A 15972-nucleotide genomic window follows, 5' to 3' on the forward strand; every position below is an offset into this window, starting at 1 on the left:
TAATTAAGCCAATAACTGGTGCAATTAAGTTACTGAGAATTCGTTTGAAACGAAAACCATCAGACCCAGTAGCTCTCCAGGACCGGGGTTGGAGACCCTTGTTCTACGTCCTTCCTCACAAGTGTTTTTTGGGTCATCAGCGTGACTAAATGTAACAGAGTGAGCCCCATTTGATTATTACTCTCCTTTCAGAATTACATTGGTACCTATTAAGCCATTGTGTATTTCAATCACAACTGAGAAACGAGTAATAGTAAAATTGGTTTATTTATTTATTTATTTATTTATTTATTTATTTTCTGTGAAACAACTAAACGGAGAGTATAAAAGTCAGAGTAAAACACTGAAAATCCAAAAACCTAAATATAACCTTGTGTTTAATAGTTGGGCACGCTCTACCTCTGGAGCCAGCACCCTTGTTCCCATTGCTAGCCCTGGCAGGGGTCCTCCAGGGATGGGGGGGGGGGTCATTGCCCTCAGACCTGTGGCGCCCAGGAGTCTCTGTGCTCCGGTCTGGCAGGAGCCAGCGATGTGTTTGCGGAGACTCACACACACAGATAGCACAGGCGCCGTGGCACTGTCAGCAAACAATGCGGCTGTGAGGGAGCAACTCCAAACTCCAACCCTGAGTTCAAGTTTCAGTACTACTAACCAGAGGTGGAAAGAATATAAACGACTATAACTAAATACAACTACCCACATGAACACGCTCCTGCTGTTTATTCTACATAATCACAGGTTCAAATACAAAAACATACTCTAGAACAGTTTTTTTTTATTAAACAAATGGGGTCACCAAAAAGTGGCTGAACGCACAAGAATAACGATCAAATGACAAACAAAGGCGTAACTGAACCCAGTAATTGCTCAAGTAATTCATGAATTGCCGAATGGAGATACCCCGAACCCCACTCCTGATACGGCATTCCAGTTGAGGAAACTTGGGACTTATGCTAATTCTTCATTCAAGAACCACTTGGTGATCTACAATGAGCTGCTTTGGTATTTCCATGTTTACTAACAATTCCAGCAAAAAATTGTGTGAGAGAGAGAGGAGCACCGCAGCAGATACACTTTTGAGGAGTTTTTTTTTTAATATATACTGGCAATTTAGTAAGCATAGCAAATATAAATGATAACTTATTACTAGCATATTAAATATTAAACTGGTGAGAAATGAAATATCGAAATGTGAAGTTTCCCTTGTATTGTGTCTCTGTAGCTGTTAATGAAATGACATTGTTATAATCTACACCATTGAGTTTGATGATGTCAGTGAACATTGATGTGGATATAAATTATTCAGATGCATAACTTTTGACAAAAAAAGAGAATTTGGATGGCCATATATGATTTATACATATGCTTTTATTAAAACCTAGACAATGAATTACTTTGTAGCTTTATTTAATTCTTACTTTGAACACCCAGACATTGGTTTTCCTTGGAAGTGTGTCTTCATTTTATCAAAGTAACCAAGGTAATTGTCTTTTCATACAACCACAAAATATACGAGGAGTTTAAATAGGTCAATTCTGTCACTTTTTAAGCGTATAGTATATATATTTACATTTTAAACCATATATATATAGTTTAAAATGTAAATCGCTGCATTCCAAAATGCCAACCAGTCACGCAAATTCTGTTACTCTTGAGATCAGTACTTATCAGACCAAATGGTTAATAGGATTGTAAGATTTTAGGCAAAAATGTCTTTGCTTCTAAAAATCTGGAGAACATCAATTTACAACGCCAGCTATCAGATTAAATCTACAACGAAGCTGCCTTCTGAGAAAATGGCAGGATTGTGCACTGTGGGGATTGTGCTTTTGAAAAATATATATATGTATGTGTGCCTGTTAACAGCAACCCTGCTCAATAATTCTTTAGCTTCCACTATCCCAAACCTCCAACCATTTCCTAATAAACAGACATCACGTATTATTTTATAGTAGAAGTGAACCTCATTTGGGGACACTAGAGCTTGAATGAGGATTGTGTTTTTAGTATTACTGTCAGTGTTTTTACTGCTTTGATTTGGAAGAGTGCTATTAAGGTGCAAGATAATGCGTTTAGAACAAGGCGTTCAGTTCTTATGAAGTTGTTTACTGGCGTACGGGGACAACCATTCACTAATTGATATCTCAGGGGACTCGGTGGGAGGCGCCCAAGCAGGGTCCGAGTACAATACCCTGTCAATAGCGAATACATTTGTTTACACTCGAGTTATTGAACTACCCAAAACTAACAAAGTTAGACCAAATACAAGGAGTCAAAGTGACGCTGCCGCCAAGGCGACTCGGAATGACTCTAATATACAGTCAATGCCGCCCACGGGGGTGGGGGGGGGGGGGGGGGGGGTTCAACCGGGAATTGGCATTTTTGCTTTTATTTTTGCTTTTTTTACAGCTTTTTTTATGCCACTAACATTTAAGACTAGTGGACTGTATTTATGTGTGCTGCACTGGATACAGTAAACTACCGATATATGTATTGCCACAGTTAATCAGTTGTGTTTATAATCACAAAGGTGAAGGTGTATATATATATATATATATATATATATATATATATATATATATATATATATATATATATATATACTGGAGAGGAGGCGTAGAACTGTCTGTCTGGCTTTCTCACTGTATATAATTCTGGGCATGTCACATGGCTATATAAATGCATGGAAACAAACAAAGAAATGGAAAGACACAAAATATGTATTTAACAACATTTTACCAGAAAATGTTGGAGCAATATTATTATTATTATTATTATTTATTTCTTAGCAGACGCCCTTATCCAGGGCGACTTACAATTGTTACAAGATATCACATTATACATTATTTCACATTAATTTTACATACAATTACCCATTTATACAGTTGGGTTTTTACTGGAGCAATCTAGGTAAAGTACCTTGCTCAAGGGTACAACAGCAGTGTCCCCCACTGGGGATTGAACCCACAACCCTCTGGTCAAGAGTCCAGAGCCCTAACCACTACTCCACACTCAATAAAAGCATGCAAGCCCCACAGAGATCAAATAAATACTTTACTGTATTTTTAATATCTTTTTATGTTTTCTTTAGTTTTTTTTACAACATGAATAAGTGGAACAGTAATGTTAGTCTTGCTTCTAGCGTTTTATACATTATTGGAATAGTCACATCTATCTCTCTATCTATCTATCTATCTCTATCTCTCTATCTCTCTATCTATCTATATCTATCTATCTATCTATCTATCTATCTATATCTATCTATCTATCTATCTATCTATCTATCTATCTATCTATCTATCTATCTATCTATCTATATATATATATATATATATATATATATATATATATATATATATATATATATATATATATATATATTCAGGAGGCATTGCAATTGTATTAAAACACCAGTTTAATATAGAAATTGGACTGTAGCCTGTGCGATTAAAATCCTAAACTTCAGGTTTAGAGGAGCGCTATGGTACAAACTGGAATTTCCTGGGAAATTCCCCAAAATAAATCCTTTTGGGATTAATTAGCATTCCTCTGATCACCGTGCAGAACATAAGTCCTGACAACTTTAATCAACCGGCCAGCCATTCACGCAGCAAATAACTTTCATTATTCAAATAATTAGCGTACAAACAGTTCAATTTGACATTGAAGTCTGACTATCGATAAACGGTAAAGAACATTTCTGTGTTTATGGAATTTACAGCAATAACCAGCACAATGTGACGATTAGATTAAAAATAGACCATTTACATGAGTACATGAGTAAATACAAATAATAAACTTGGTAAAGAGCATTATTGAGCGTTTTAGACTCAGGGTTACTTTTGTCTTTCTCCTAAACTAAAAAAAAAAACATTCTAAAACTGTATCCATGAAGAGATTTCTATACTGGATAGTCTCATTATGAAATCCCCGTTTTATTACTGGCTAGTTTTACATTGAACCCATTCATGTAGACGCGTCTGTTATAAAACGACAAGGACCACTTTTCTTTAACAATCGTTTTTTTTAATTTAATTTTTTTTGTATTGACTTTTTAGGGTTATACAACAATAACACCGTTTATATTCACCAATACAGGATGCAATTGTGAAAACATTCAGCAAGTTTACTTATATATAAACACACACACACACACAGAGAATATAATGCCTATTATCATGGTGATCTATATAAAATGCCTGTATAAAATCTCAATCAAGTTAGCTTTGCTTTCAAATAAGATGTACATTTCTATTCATATAAACGCGCAAACCCATGTGATTAATGGTAAGCTAGTTGGAAAGTTTGGATGACAATTTACTGGAAGCGCCGCATGGGAGGTGCGTGTGCTGTGAGGCAACCCTGATAACGTGTGTATAAATACCTGTGCTCTGGTGAGCCCGGACACAGCGAAAGCAATTACAGAGCGACTCAAAACAAAAGGCTTGGTTAGTTAGCACTATTGAACCATCGGAGAGAACAGGCTGGACACTTATTGAACTAAAGCGCTAGTGGGGCTGTATCTGAAAATTGTGTGCCAGCAATTTCAACTTCATTGCAAGCGGGGCCGCCTGATCTGTACTTAGCAAAGAGCTTTCACAACTCAGGGAACCTAAGAACGAACACAACATGAAGCTAATCTCAGCTATCGTTTTAATCGTCCTGCTGTCTGTCTGGACACGAGCAAGCAGCAGCGTCCCATTATCAGAGGTAAGAAACTGTCTTGTCCATTTTAATATGTGACAAATTATATTTAAATACACCCCAAACAATTAATAAATAACACCGAGCTTGCATTTCTGCACTTATGCAACGCTGAATACTAAAACATTGCAGAAATGACTGTCTCAATACTCACAGCTCAACACTGTTAATAGTATATGAAAATAATAATAATTACCTTTTCATTTTAGCCCAATTAACACATGGGTATTAATGAATACTGCACAGAATGCATTTTGTATATGCTTTTGAAAGAGCGCCAGTCTTTCAAATTATAAGCACACTTCCATTAATAATTAATACATTATTCAGTTCCTCAAATTACTTGCGGTGTAATACGCACATAAGTGTAATACGCACACACAGTTAAGCACTAACACTCAAGTGATGTGTCTGAACATGGCTGCTTCAGATGTATTTTTAAAAATGAACAGGTGTAAATATTCCTATAGGGTTATAAACGTACTTACGGGGAACTATATTGAACATAATATAAGATTATACCATTATTGAATGTCTGGCTTACTTTATTTATTTTTTGCTATTCTGCTATTTTCTTTAGACAGAAGACCAGGATAGACAACAACATCTTTCCAGTGTGAATGATCAACAGACAGCTGTCAGTACAGAGGCGCATGGTCCCCTGGTGAGTCTCTCTCTCTCTCTCTCTCTCTCTCTCTCTCTCTGATATAATTATTCACATTTTTATGTACCTACATTACCCTTTTGTTTTTGATTTTGCACCATTTGCTTCATAGCAGTTTTCCTTTTTCAAATTGTGTGTGTGTGTGTGTGTGTGTATAAACACACAACGTGGTAAAGGAGACATCCATTCAGTCATTAATATACTTGCTCAGCCTCCCTGTCTGTTCCCTGTGTTCACCGCTGCTGTCTTACCAGCCCTTCTATTTTGACATTGCTGATACAGTCTCTGAGCAATATCTTGGTACAGCCTGAGAACACCCCTGTCATTGCTACTGCACCTGCTCCACATGCACTCACTATTAATCCTTTTTCAAGTTCTATTCAATCCTTCCCTTTTCTGGTAGGCAGTAGAAAAATTTCAAGCAGTAGAAAAATGGGGGTATCCCCCTAACATGCTAAAATCCACAAGAGGTCATACCAAATTCTTAAAGACACACTGACAGGGTATCAGTAATTATAATAAGGCATTACTGTGACTATTGGTTTAAAAAAAATGTCATAGAAAGTTGTGTCAGATTTATTGACAGCTAAACAATGCGAATGAACTGACACTTTTTCTCTTTTTTTCTGTCTTCTTTTTCACCTCCCTGTTCAGCTTGATCCAGCAGATTGAATTAAGCACTGCAGGCCCTTCAGTCTAACTATCTAGAAACGTCTTTCTCTAGAGCTGATGAGTGACGCCTGTTAAAATCACTTTGGGCTACAAGACAGTCAAGCCCTTTTTTTAATTTGAGGTTCAAGATTCTAAGCCCTTAAAATTTGGGGTTCAGGATTCTAAGTCCTTTAAATTTGGGGTTTAAGATTTCATGCCCTTTAAATTTGGGGTTTAAGATTTCAAGCCCTTTAAATTTGAGTTACAAGATTGTGAAGATTGTTAAATCCCTTTAAAATACCTTAGTCACACTGAGTAATCCACAAGCCGGCTTTCTGTCACTGTCTGTGCGTATCTCATGCGCTGTTGAATTTGGCAGTGCTCAGGCTCCTGTTTGTCTTTGCTAGGTGGTCAATATTAATATCAGTGTCCTGCCGTCAGGGTGGCTGCTTTTTGTGTACTAGAGCTGTTCAATAGTCACCTCACTGTCTGATAACCGGTCACCACTGCCAAGTGTACTGACCCTCAGCGATTACCACATTGCTGACTGAGCTGGGCTGCTGCACATGACAGTAACATTCACTTGTCTGCCGAGTGCAGGGGCACTGGAACCGGGGCATGGGGAGGGGCTGGGGGGGCCATGCCCCCCACACCTTTAAAAGAGACACAGTGGGGGAAAGAAAGACACTTGTATAGCATGTTTAGTTGCAGTGCATATACTTTGTGAGATGTTTCTGCGAAATAAAAATGTTTTTATCTCCTGTTTCATATTGTACCATGCTCAGAGTGCAAGCAACACACTGTGGTTATTATTATTATTTGTTTATTTAGCAGACGCCTTTATCCAAGGCGACTTACAGAGACTAGGGTGTGTGAACTATGCATCAGCTGCAGAGTCACTTACAATTACGTCTCACCCAAAAGACAGAGCACAAGGAGGTTAACTGACTTGCTCAGGGTCACACAATGAATCAGTGGCTGAGGTGGGATTTGAACCTGGGACGTCCTGGTTACATGCCCTTTACTTTAACCACTGGACCACACAGCCTCCTATACTGCTTAATACAGGATACCTGCAGCCATTTCCATATGCCAATGGTATAAACTTCTTAAAGGAGCATTTCTAACTAAACACAGGGCATTGGAGAAAATTCAAGCCCAAAACATCAGAAAAGACCTTTTCTGTATACATTTACAGTAGTGGCAAGTTCCTGAGTGACTTTATGGGCTTTAGCTCACCGAGCCACCTAGTGTTCGTAGCCTGTAACTGCGACGACAAGGTCATACGTTTCTACTAAGCTTTCTCTGATGCTCTTGTTTTCCAGAGTTCCCTGCTGCTGCGGGAGAAAAGACAAAGCCACTTCCCGATCTGCCTGTACTGCTGCAACTGCTGTAAGAACAAGGGCTGTGGCTACTGCTGTCGGACTTAGAAACCAGAGGCCTGGGACACGTCGTCTTTGAAATCGCTATTTATTATATGCACGGTAATTCCAATCGCACTGAGACCAGACTTTCAACGCTCCCATTTTTAAACTAAATGAGTTCGCAATTGGAGCTGGGTGTGTAAGTGGGCCATATAACTGAGAGTGGTGTTTGCAAATGGAAATCACATTGAACTGCATTGGGATGGAATCTCTGAAGAATGCCCCCCCCCCCCTCACCCCCCTCCCCAAGACCACAGCCATAGACAATTTAGATAATGTACATGTCAACATTGATAAATACCTGCCCTGTTCTCCACTATTCCTGCTTGTCCTCCAAGTCAACTCATTCGTCTCAGGTCTTAAAGCGTCTCTTGTAAATTGGTATTCCTCAATCAAAACGGCCGCCTATTTGAAATCTGCGTTTTAACTTGTCTTTTGTTTTTTAAACACTGTGTAAATCGTTTGCTATCAAAACTGCTTTTTGTCTGTTTGTATATAACGGTATAATGTGTTTTAAGGTGTCTGTTTTCTAAAACTATATGAAATAAAAGAAGTTACTTAAAAGGAAATCACTGGAAGCGTTTTGTTTATTTATAGGTTCTGAACCACCTATTACACATTAATTTGTTCATCTAGATATCTTTTTATCAACAGCTATGGCCACAGATTTTGCATTACCTATCATTTTAGGATTGAGACATGATTTAAATATAATTTAGATATTTTATTTAACATTGTGTAATCAAAGAAACTACAAAATGATATCGCAAAAGTCTACCGGAAGCCATAATAGTAGTATTTCATATTGGATGTTTGATGAAAACATACTCTCATTTTGTTAACCCCAAAAGCTAAGTCTAAATGGAATGTATCAAATTACATAAATACAACTTGTGTTCAGATTTTTTTTCAGAATTCCGGTTAAGCTTAATGGGTTAAGCAAAATGACGTTAATCTGCAATAATTTACACCCAGTATTATTTACAAGATCAATTTCATGAAAAGATACGAGGCAACATTTTTTTTTTTTTAAATTTCTTAGCAGACGCCCTTATCCAGGGCGACTTACAATTGTTACAAGATATCACATTATGTTTATATACAATTCCCCATTTATACAGTTGGGTTTTTACTGGAGCAATCTAGGTAAAGTACCTTGCTCAAGGGTACAGCAGCAGTATCCCCCACCTGGGATTGAACCCACAACCCATCTGTCAAGAGTCCAGACCCCTAACCGCTACTCCACACTGCTGCCCTACATGATTCTCAAGACCAGGAAGCATAACTACACCGTTCTTCAAGCAAGCTTGTTATATAAAAGGATTTTCATGAAATGAATCATTTTCATTATCAGTATGAGCTAGGAAATACACACAAGTCTGTTTGTCCTCTCACATCCAGCAGAGAAACCACGTAATACACAAGGAGGCCAGCAGAGGGTGCAAGGAGCCAAGCAGTCCTGCAAAACATATACTATAATTAATACATCTGAAACATACCACAAAACATGTATTTGATGAAATCTGAGCTATAGATCGAAGGTGTCTTTGAAGCTCGGCTCCAGCACGGGCTGGTGAATAAATTCATAATTTCGCCTTTGCAGAAACATTTTGGAGAGGGTTAACAGAAAAGATACAATTTGTATTCGATTCGAACTTTTGCTAGGAGGTAGATTCTTGCGCCCATTTATCTGACCCCTGTTTTTCTTAGAATGTGCAGTTATGCTCCCAACCTGAAGCATTTCCCCAGAACAGCTCAGGGGAGCTGAAGGACTGTGGGCATCCTTCAATCCCCAAGCCACTTTACACCCAGGAGCACCACAGCGGATCCTGGCCAGCTACCAGCCCCTATAAGATGATGGTCAGCCCTGTAGGTCCGGGCACCTGGCCAGGAAGTATGCAGCAGCACAGTGAGGAGGAAACACGTCTTCTGATTTTGCCTCACTAGCCCGCAGGAGTGCCAGTGCTCCCTCTGGAATCCCTAACAAAGACTGTTAACTTGGCACAGCCAAGACACGGACCCGCGCTCCCCTGACTGTATGACTCAAGGTGCACACCACACACGGCTGTGCCGTTACTCAGGGATCCCTTAGGAGGTAGATTCAAAAATAAAAACATTCTAGGAAACCTTTCCTTTTAACACACGTCTCTAGAAAGTTTTAATAGATAGGCAGTGCATTTTTTTTTCTCGCTAGTTTTCTCAGCTTTAGATCTGGCCTCTAGCTTTTGATTGGTTTTCAGAACTAAAAGTATCTGAGGTTCTAGATTTCCTTAACGAGAATCGACTGCAGATTGATAGGCAAGGATACAGTCATATAGACGGACAGTGCCTGCTTTGAAAGCTGCTCCCTCAGCGCTTGAGGCATTAATCTTGTGACGGCGAGCATCGGAGCAATGCGGGTTTTTTTTTTTTTTGTTCGTGCATATTTCATGTGTGTCATGTATATTTATTGTCTCTTTAATACAAGACCCTGGCTTTCTCCAAAATGACTTTATTTCTTGGTATTTTGCCGGCTGTGCTGTGGCAACAGTGATTAATTGTCCTGTTAAAACAGCAGTAGTTCTGATGGATGCTGGTAAATTACCATGAAAGTTAATAATACAATACAAAAAAAAAATATATTCCATGAAACGATCACAGGACTGGCTAGTCTAGTGGTTAGAGCTGAGGGGAGGTGAAGAGCCAATAGATTAAAATGGGTTTGATTCTCATAATTAGCTCAGCCACTGACTGACTGTGATAAATTATTTATTAACGCATAAACTAGACAACTCTACTACATTATACGCATTTTTACACTACATTGTTTGGCCTTTAGCCTCGCCTTTCGAGGTACCCCATAAATTAGCTGGGGAGGAGGTGAACTCTCGCGCACAGCGGTGACGTAATGGATCAAAGTAAGATATAATCCTTTCCTTGCTGATCATTGGAAGTATTGTTTATCGAGGGACAAACAAGAACCTAGCTATTCGATTGAAGATTTGTTCTGGTATTGGAAGCACCTAAAATATGCTTGCTGTTCATGAGATTTTAGCTAAGGTTAAAAATGGGTTCTCTGCCTGATCCACAGCTCTGCCTAATTGATATTGCATAGCATTCCTGTTCTATGTTCATTCCCAAATTCCTTGCAGGTCAACGTGAACTTGTAAAACAGTTGCTTTAAAACGCATATTGTTTTTGGAGTAACTGCCCCATTGGATTAATAATGTCTAGTGAGCATTCATATTAAAAACCATGGTCACGTTTTCTTAACCCTTGAACCAATAGTTGCCACAATATATCTCCTCCAGTCAATATTGCATAATACAGTACTGTATCTAATTATGCAGCTGTATGCTAAGGAAATGCATTGCTTTTAAAGTGCTTGTTTGAATATAATGTCCATATTCAGAAATCTATAAGCAGTACAGCGCTGACATGAACACATATGTCTTGCATATCACTTTGTATTATTTATGTAGCGGGGACTGCTGCTGACACTTAATCCATAATTGAACTGGACATAAAAAATAAAAGATTCTGACAGACTGTGATATCAGCAAGTCTAATTTGAATGTCAAAGGTCCCTGTGCTAGTGCGGTAGAGGCATTTATACTTGTCTAACAGTCTCCCTCTGCCCTGTGCTGGTGGACTGAAGTATTGTCTTTTCTTATTCATTTTAATTCGTTTTTTTTTCAATTTAGAAGAAGAAAAAAAACCCTAATTACAATTTGGAAAGGTAAATAGCTTTTGAGACTCTAGTGTCTGTATTGCAGTGTTACATCAATAGAAAGTTTTGTAATTATTACAATAAAAATGATCATTGATTCATTTCATTGCAATGTAATTGTACATTACCTACTGGCCCATGGTTTAATGTGCATCGAATAGGCTTACCAGGACCTGAATAAAATTGTTGACACAGTGGACCGGGTCCAGCGAAGTCTAAACCAGAACTATGCTGTAGGACATCTAGAACTAGAACCTTACAGAACCATGCAGAACCAGAACTAGAACCTTGCCAACCCCAGGATTCCGAGCCTGTGGCTAGAAATGCTGTCAATAAGAAAACTTAAAATAATTATAACACTGTTGCTTCAATAAAAAAAAAAAAGCACAACGATCTCATGTTTTATTCAGCGAGGATGCTAGCTAGGAATAATAAAAAAAAAAAAAAAAAAGCAACTGTGTCTAAATACAAACTTGCCTTCCACGACAATGGCTGTGGCTGCTTTATCTGTGAGGCGTGCTGGCAGGAGAGGGGAGAACCTTAACAGCTTAGATTAAGAGTGAGCCGATGAACAAGGCTGTTTTCACGGAATGGCTAATCAGTAATCTAACTAAAGCCTTTTAAAAAAGGTGTGCTGTTCTGCATCGGACTAAAAGCAAAGCCTAGCCTGATAAGACGACTGAAAGCTGCGTGCTGAAATGCTGGGGTGCATAGCAATGCGTTGTAACCAACTGTGTGGCCGCTGATGAAGTAACATAAAGACAGACAGCAGGTTGGGCTCTGAACCTGGGCTTCAATCTTCATTCACTACCATTGTGTTAATGTTGCAGTTACTGTTGCAATCAAGTCTTACTGCAAGTGAAAGACCTAATATAATAACACTTTTCCATTAAGTGTCTCTAATTACTGTGTTTTTAGATATACAGAAATCTATAAACAGTACAGTACTGACATGAACACCTATGTCTTGCATATCACATTGTATTACTGAGTAAATACATGTGCATTTACACATCATTCCAATGTTATTATGCACCGTTAGAATGTATTTAATGAGCCTTTTTGCATGCTATAACCCTAACCCTAAAAGTGTTTTTTTTTTGGATAAAGAAACATTAATCATTTCAACTTTTTGTGTACACTCAAAAAAAATAAAAAAAAAATAATAATTTTTTCATTATACACTGCAGATTTACCTCCTTTCAAGCATATATATATATATATATATATATATATATATATATATATATATATATATATATATATATATACACACATACACACACATATTGTTCTCCTTTCAGACTATTGTAAAGGTCATTACTGAACATTACTTCAGAGCTCATTTTGCCCTCGAACTTGCATTACAGACACCAGGAAATTAGATTTTCGTGTGAAAATGAACATTATTCCTGGATACTGGAGCTTTAAAGTATGATATATGTTGCCAGTAAAAGGCTTTTATTAAGTCTTCAGGGAAACAAAATGTATTTGTAATTCCCAAAGCGTAATATTAAATGCAGGAGAAAATGATTTTGAATTCTGCTATGTAAAGCTTGATTTCGTCTCTTTATGAAGCAATTGAAAGGTCATTTACAACACGGTTACTTTAGTTTTGCCAAAGGGGGAAAATCTACCTTGGGTATCATGTGATGTGGTCTCATTTTGCCAATACAGTACTCTATCAAAGTCAGTCTTACATAATACCAGTAGATCATCCTGTTTAAAATTGAACTGTAAAATATACTCAACTCTCCAACGAGCATTCAGAAGGCCCCTTAGAAAAGTTTAGCACAGTAAATTTGCAAGGTCATTTTGCAATTTTCTTATGCTTTTTCTTTGGTTATACTAAATATTTACCATACCATGGTTTGCCATGTTTTTTTTAAATGTAGTTTACTATACCTTTCTGGGCTTTACAATGCTTACTTTTATATGAGGGATTAAAAATAAGAATTAGAGTCAGGTGGTTAAAGAAAAGGGCTTGAAACCAAGAGGTTATCAGTTCAAATCCCGGCTCAGCCACTGTGTGACCCTGAGCAAGTCCCTTAACCTCCTTGTGCTCCGTCTTTCGGGTGAGACGTTGTTGTAAGTGACTCTGCAGCTGATGCATAGTTCACACACCCTAGTCTCTGTAAGTCGCCTTGGATAAAGGCGTCTGCCAAATAAACAAGTAATAATTTTGCTTATAAATATCTTGATGTCCCTGAATAGTTAAATCTACAGCAGAACCTCAGAGTTACGAAGCCCTTGGGAATGGAGGTTTTTCGTAAGTCTGAAATGTCCATAACCCTGAAAATGAGTTTTCAGTGGTTTTAATAAATGTGCACGCCTGCTATCTACACCCTCAATCTGGTGCAAAAATACAAGGATACAGCACAGTAATGCAATACTCAAATTGTAGCAAAAACAGAGACTGCCCATTGCAGAAGCAAAATAAAAATGTAAAAAAACCAAGGAAGCATAAGACTTTGTTTAGGAGAATGTTCTGAAAGGTTTGATTCTTGCCATTTGGGTCTATGTTAAGCTCAGGGAACATGAGGACACTTTGTGTCTTGGAATGGTTTCTGGAGACTAGGTTTCAGACACACCAAGGAAGACTTGGGGTTTGATACAGCAACCTCCAACTACGTCTCCCGGTCTCCTGGTATCAGATTTCAAGCCAGTGTTCCTGAAAAAAAGGGTCTTTGTGTGTCCCTCAGCTTTATAATACAGCGGTGGATTTTCATATCTCCGCTCCATTACCTTTTAGTGCATATTACTCCCTCTGGAATCATTCCCTAAGGGTGATTTATTGGCACACTTATTAGCATTACTACATAGAATAAAAATACAGTGAATTGAGATCCTGTGAAAAAATCAGGTTTGGAAATTGTTCAATGTACTACTTAGATCAAATAGACTGGGGTGGGGTGGGGGTAGTTGGGTGGGGGTGGATGAGGTGGTGGGATTGGGAGTGGGGGTGGGGGTTGGGGTTGGGGTGGTGGATGTGGGGGTGGGCTGGGTGGTGGTGGATGGGGATGCATAGCTTTTAAAAGTGAAAATTGGGAGGAAAATAGCTGGGAATTTTCTTTGTCATGTCGAAATCTATAGATCATCTATCTTGTGATCTTGACGTAACAATTATTATTTATTTTTTGTCCTCAATAAGCCGCAGTAACTAAACCTTTAAAAAACAATCCAATGAATAAATAAGCCTGTAGATAAATGAAAAACGAATGCTCAGCGGGTGCTGTCAGAGTGTGTTTTTCAATTGTCCTCCCCCTGCCTTCAGAAGCAGTGCATGGTCGCGCATTGAAAGCTGTGTCTCAGACCTGAACAGCAGCATTAGCTGCTCAGGGCTTATTAATCATGTATCCAGTTAGCTCTAATACTTTCGCACCTCTCCAGGGTTTATTATATTGGCTGGGGATTACTCGCCTGCTCTCCGGGGGGAAAACTACAAAATGAAAGAGATGATGAACCCATAAAGCATGAAGAACACACAACCAGACTCTAACTTTTTTTTATTCTCCAGTGGCAATAAAGCAGCAGTACTTAATAATAAAGAAGGCCACATTAATTATTAATACTAAACTCTTTATTTTTAGACACTTCTGCTTAGTGTCCGGGATGCTCTTTAGCCCATATCTGTTTTGAATGGAATTTATTTTATGACATCGCGATCGATGGAAGATATGAAAGCACCTATTCCCTAAAAAAACAACCATCCCGATTAGCCATATGTCTTCCAGTTAACTGGGAAAGAATTAGAAACCTCTATGACGCTGGGATAGGTGGCTGCCCTCCAATTCAAAGCTGCCCTCTTTGTGGAGTGCAGGTAGCTGGGTTGTTACCTAACCTGACACTCATTTTCAGACCAATTAACTTTCCCATAGCATGAGCCACTGCTTAGAAATGTTACTGGTTGCCAGAGTGGAATTGCACCACGGTAATGAAAAAACCTTTTCTTATTCAAAGCTATTCATTTGGAAGAGGGATAAGGAGACAAGCATCCTCTGTACTGCCAGGGAACGAGAAGGCTTGCTATAGTATTGGTTAGTGCCATTGAGGGCAAGCTTTTTCTGTTTGTAAAAGACCTATTTTTCAGTGCCAGAGAGATCCTTTCTGTTTCCTTGACAGTAAGAGGCTTGGACGGGATTCTACAGAAACACTTTTCTCGGTCTTGTTTCTTTCAGAAACATGTCTCCCCTAGAGAGAGCGCTGACAAGCAGCCAAGCCTGCCCACTAGGCACAGTCTCTCACAGTGTATCTATTCCATTTGATGTAAGACCTTCTTCAGACATTTTATACTTTATATATATATATATATATATATATATATATATATATATATATATATTAAAAAGCAGAAAACTCATTTAGAGAACGGCGTTTTTGGCTTTTTGTCTGCTTGCTTACTGCACACTGGCCAGTATGTTCAGATCTCAAAGTCTGTTTAGCCAATCAGAATGGTGCGCAGTAGAGCCTTATCCAATCAGAATAGCTTAAGGTAGTATCACTCATGCGAACTTACCTACAGCCAAATCACATTAAGTTAATACACTGTATGTTTAGTTGGCTTTTATTATTATATCAGTTTGGGCAATCTACAGCTATGGCCAAACGTTTGCATCACCCTATAGAGTGAACTCGTTTTGCTTCATAAAGTCGAACGAAACCTGCTGAATAATGTTATGTTCACAAATTGAATTGTAGTTTTTCATACTTCACGGAAAAACTGACAACTGAAAAATGTGACATTTCGAAATGTAACATGAAATAGTACTGCACTACTATTCTGGCATCCGTTCGACTTTTGTGATATCATTTTGTAGGTT

The 15972-nt window shown here is 38.3% G+C and overlaps 1 protein-coding gene across 1 annotated transcript; it reads left to right on the top strand.

Annotated features, from left to right (window-relative positions):
• The first annotated feature begins 4394 nt into the window (after positions 1-4394).
• Positions 4395-8012, top strand: LOC131709138 (hepcidin-like). Its single transcript, XM_059011116.1, has 3 exons — positions 4395-4710; positions 5285-5368; positions 7345-8012. The coding sequence occupies exons 1-3, from the start codon at positions 4630-4632 to the stop codon at positions 7447-7449; spliced, it is 270 nt and encodes an 89-aa protein (XP_058867099.1). The 5' UTR covers positions 4395-4629; the 3' UTR covers positions 7450-8012.
• The last annotated feature ends 7960 nt before the right edge of the window (positions 8013-15972 follow it).

The sequence above is a fragment of the Acipenser ruthenus genome, chromosome 41 (genome assembly GCF_902713425.1).
Source record: "Acipenser ruthenus chromosome 41, fAciRut3.2 maternal haplotype, whole genome shotgun sequence".
Lineage (NCBI taxonomy): Eukaryota > Metazoa > Chordata > Actinopteri > Acipenseriformes > Acipenseridae > Acipenser > Acipenser ruthenus.

Excerpts from the sequence above, each read along its gene's own strand:
- LOC131709138 (XM_059011116.1), top strand. The coding sequence starts at position 4,630 with ATGAAGCTAATCTCAGCTATCGTTTTAATCGTCCTGCTGTCTGTCTGG. Across the intron at positions 4,711-5,284 it reads GCAGCGTCCCATTATCAGAG|ACAGAAGACCAGGATAGACA; the intron begins GTAAGAAACTGT and ends TATTTTCTTTAG. Across the intron at positions 5,369-7,344 it reads CAGAGGCGCATGGTCCCCTG|AGTTCCCTGCTGCTGCGGGA; the intron begins GTGAGTCTCTCT and ends CTTGTTTTCCAG.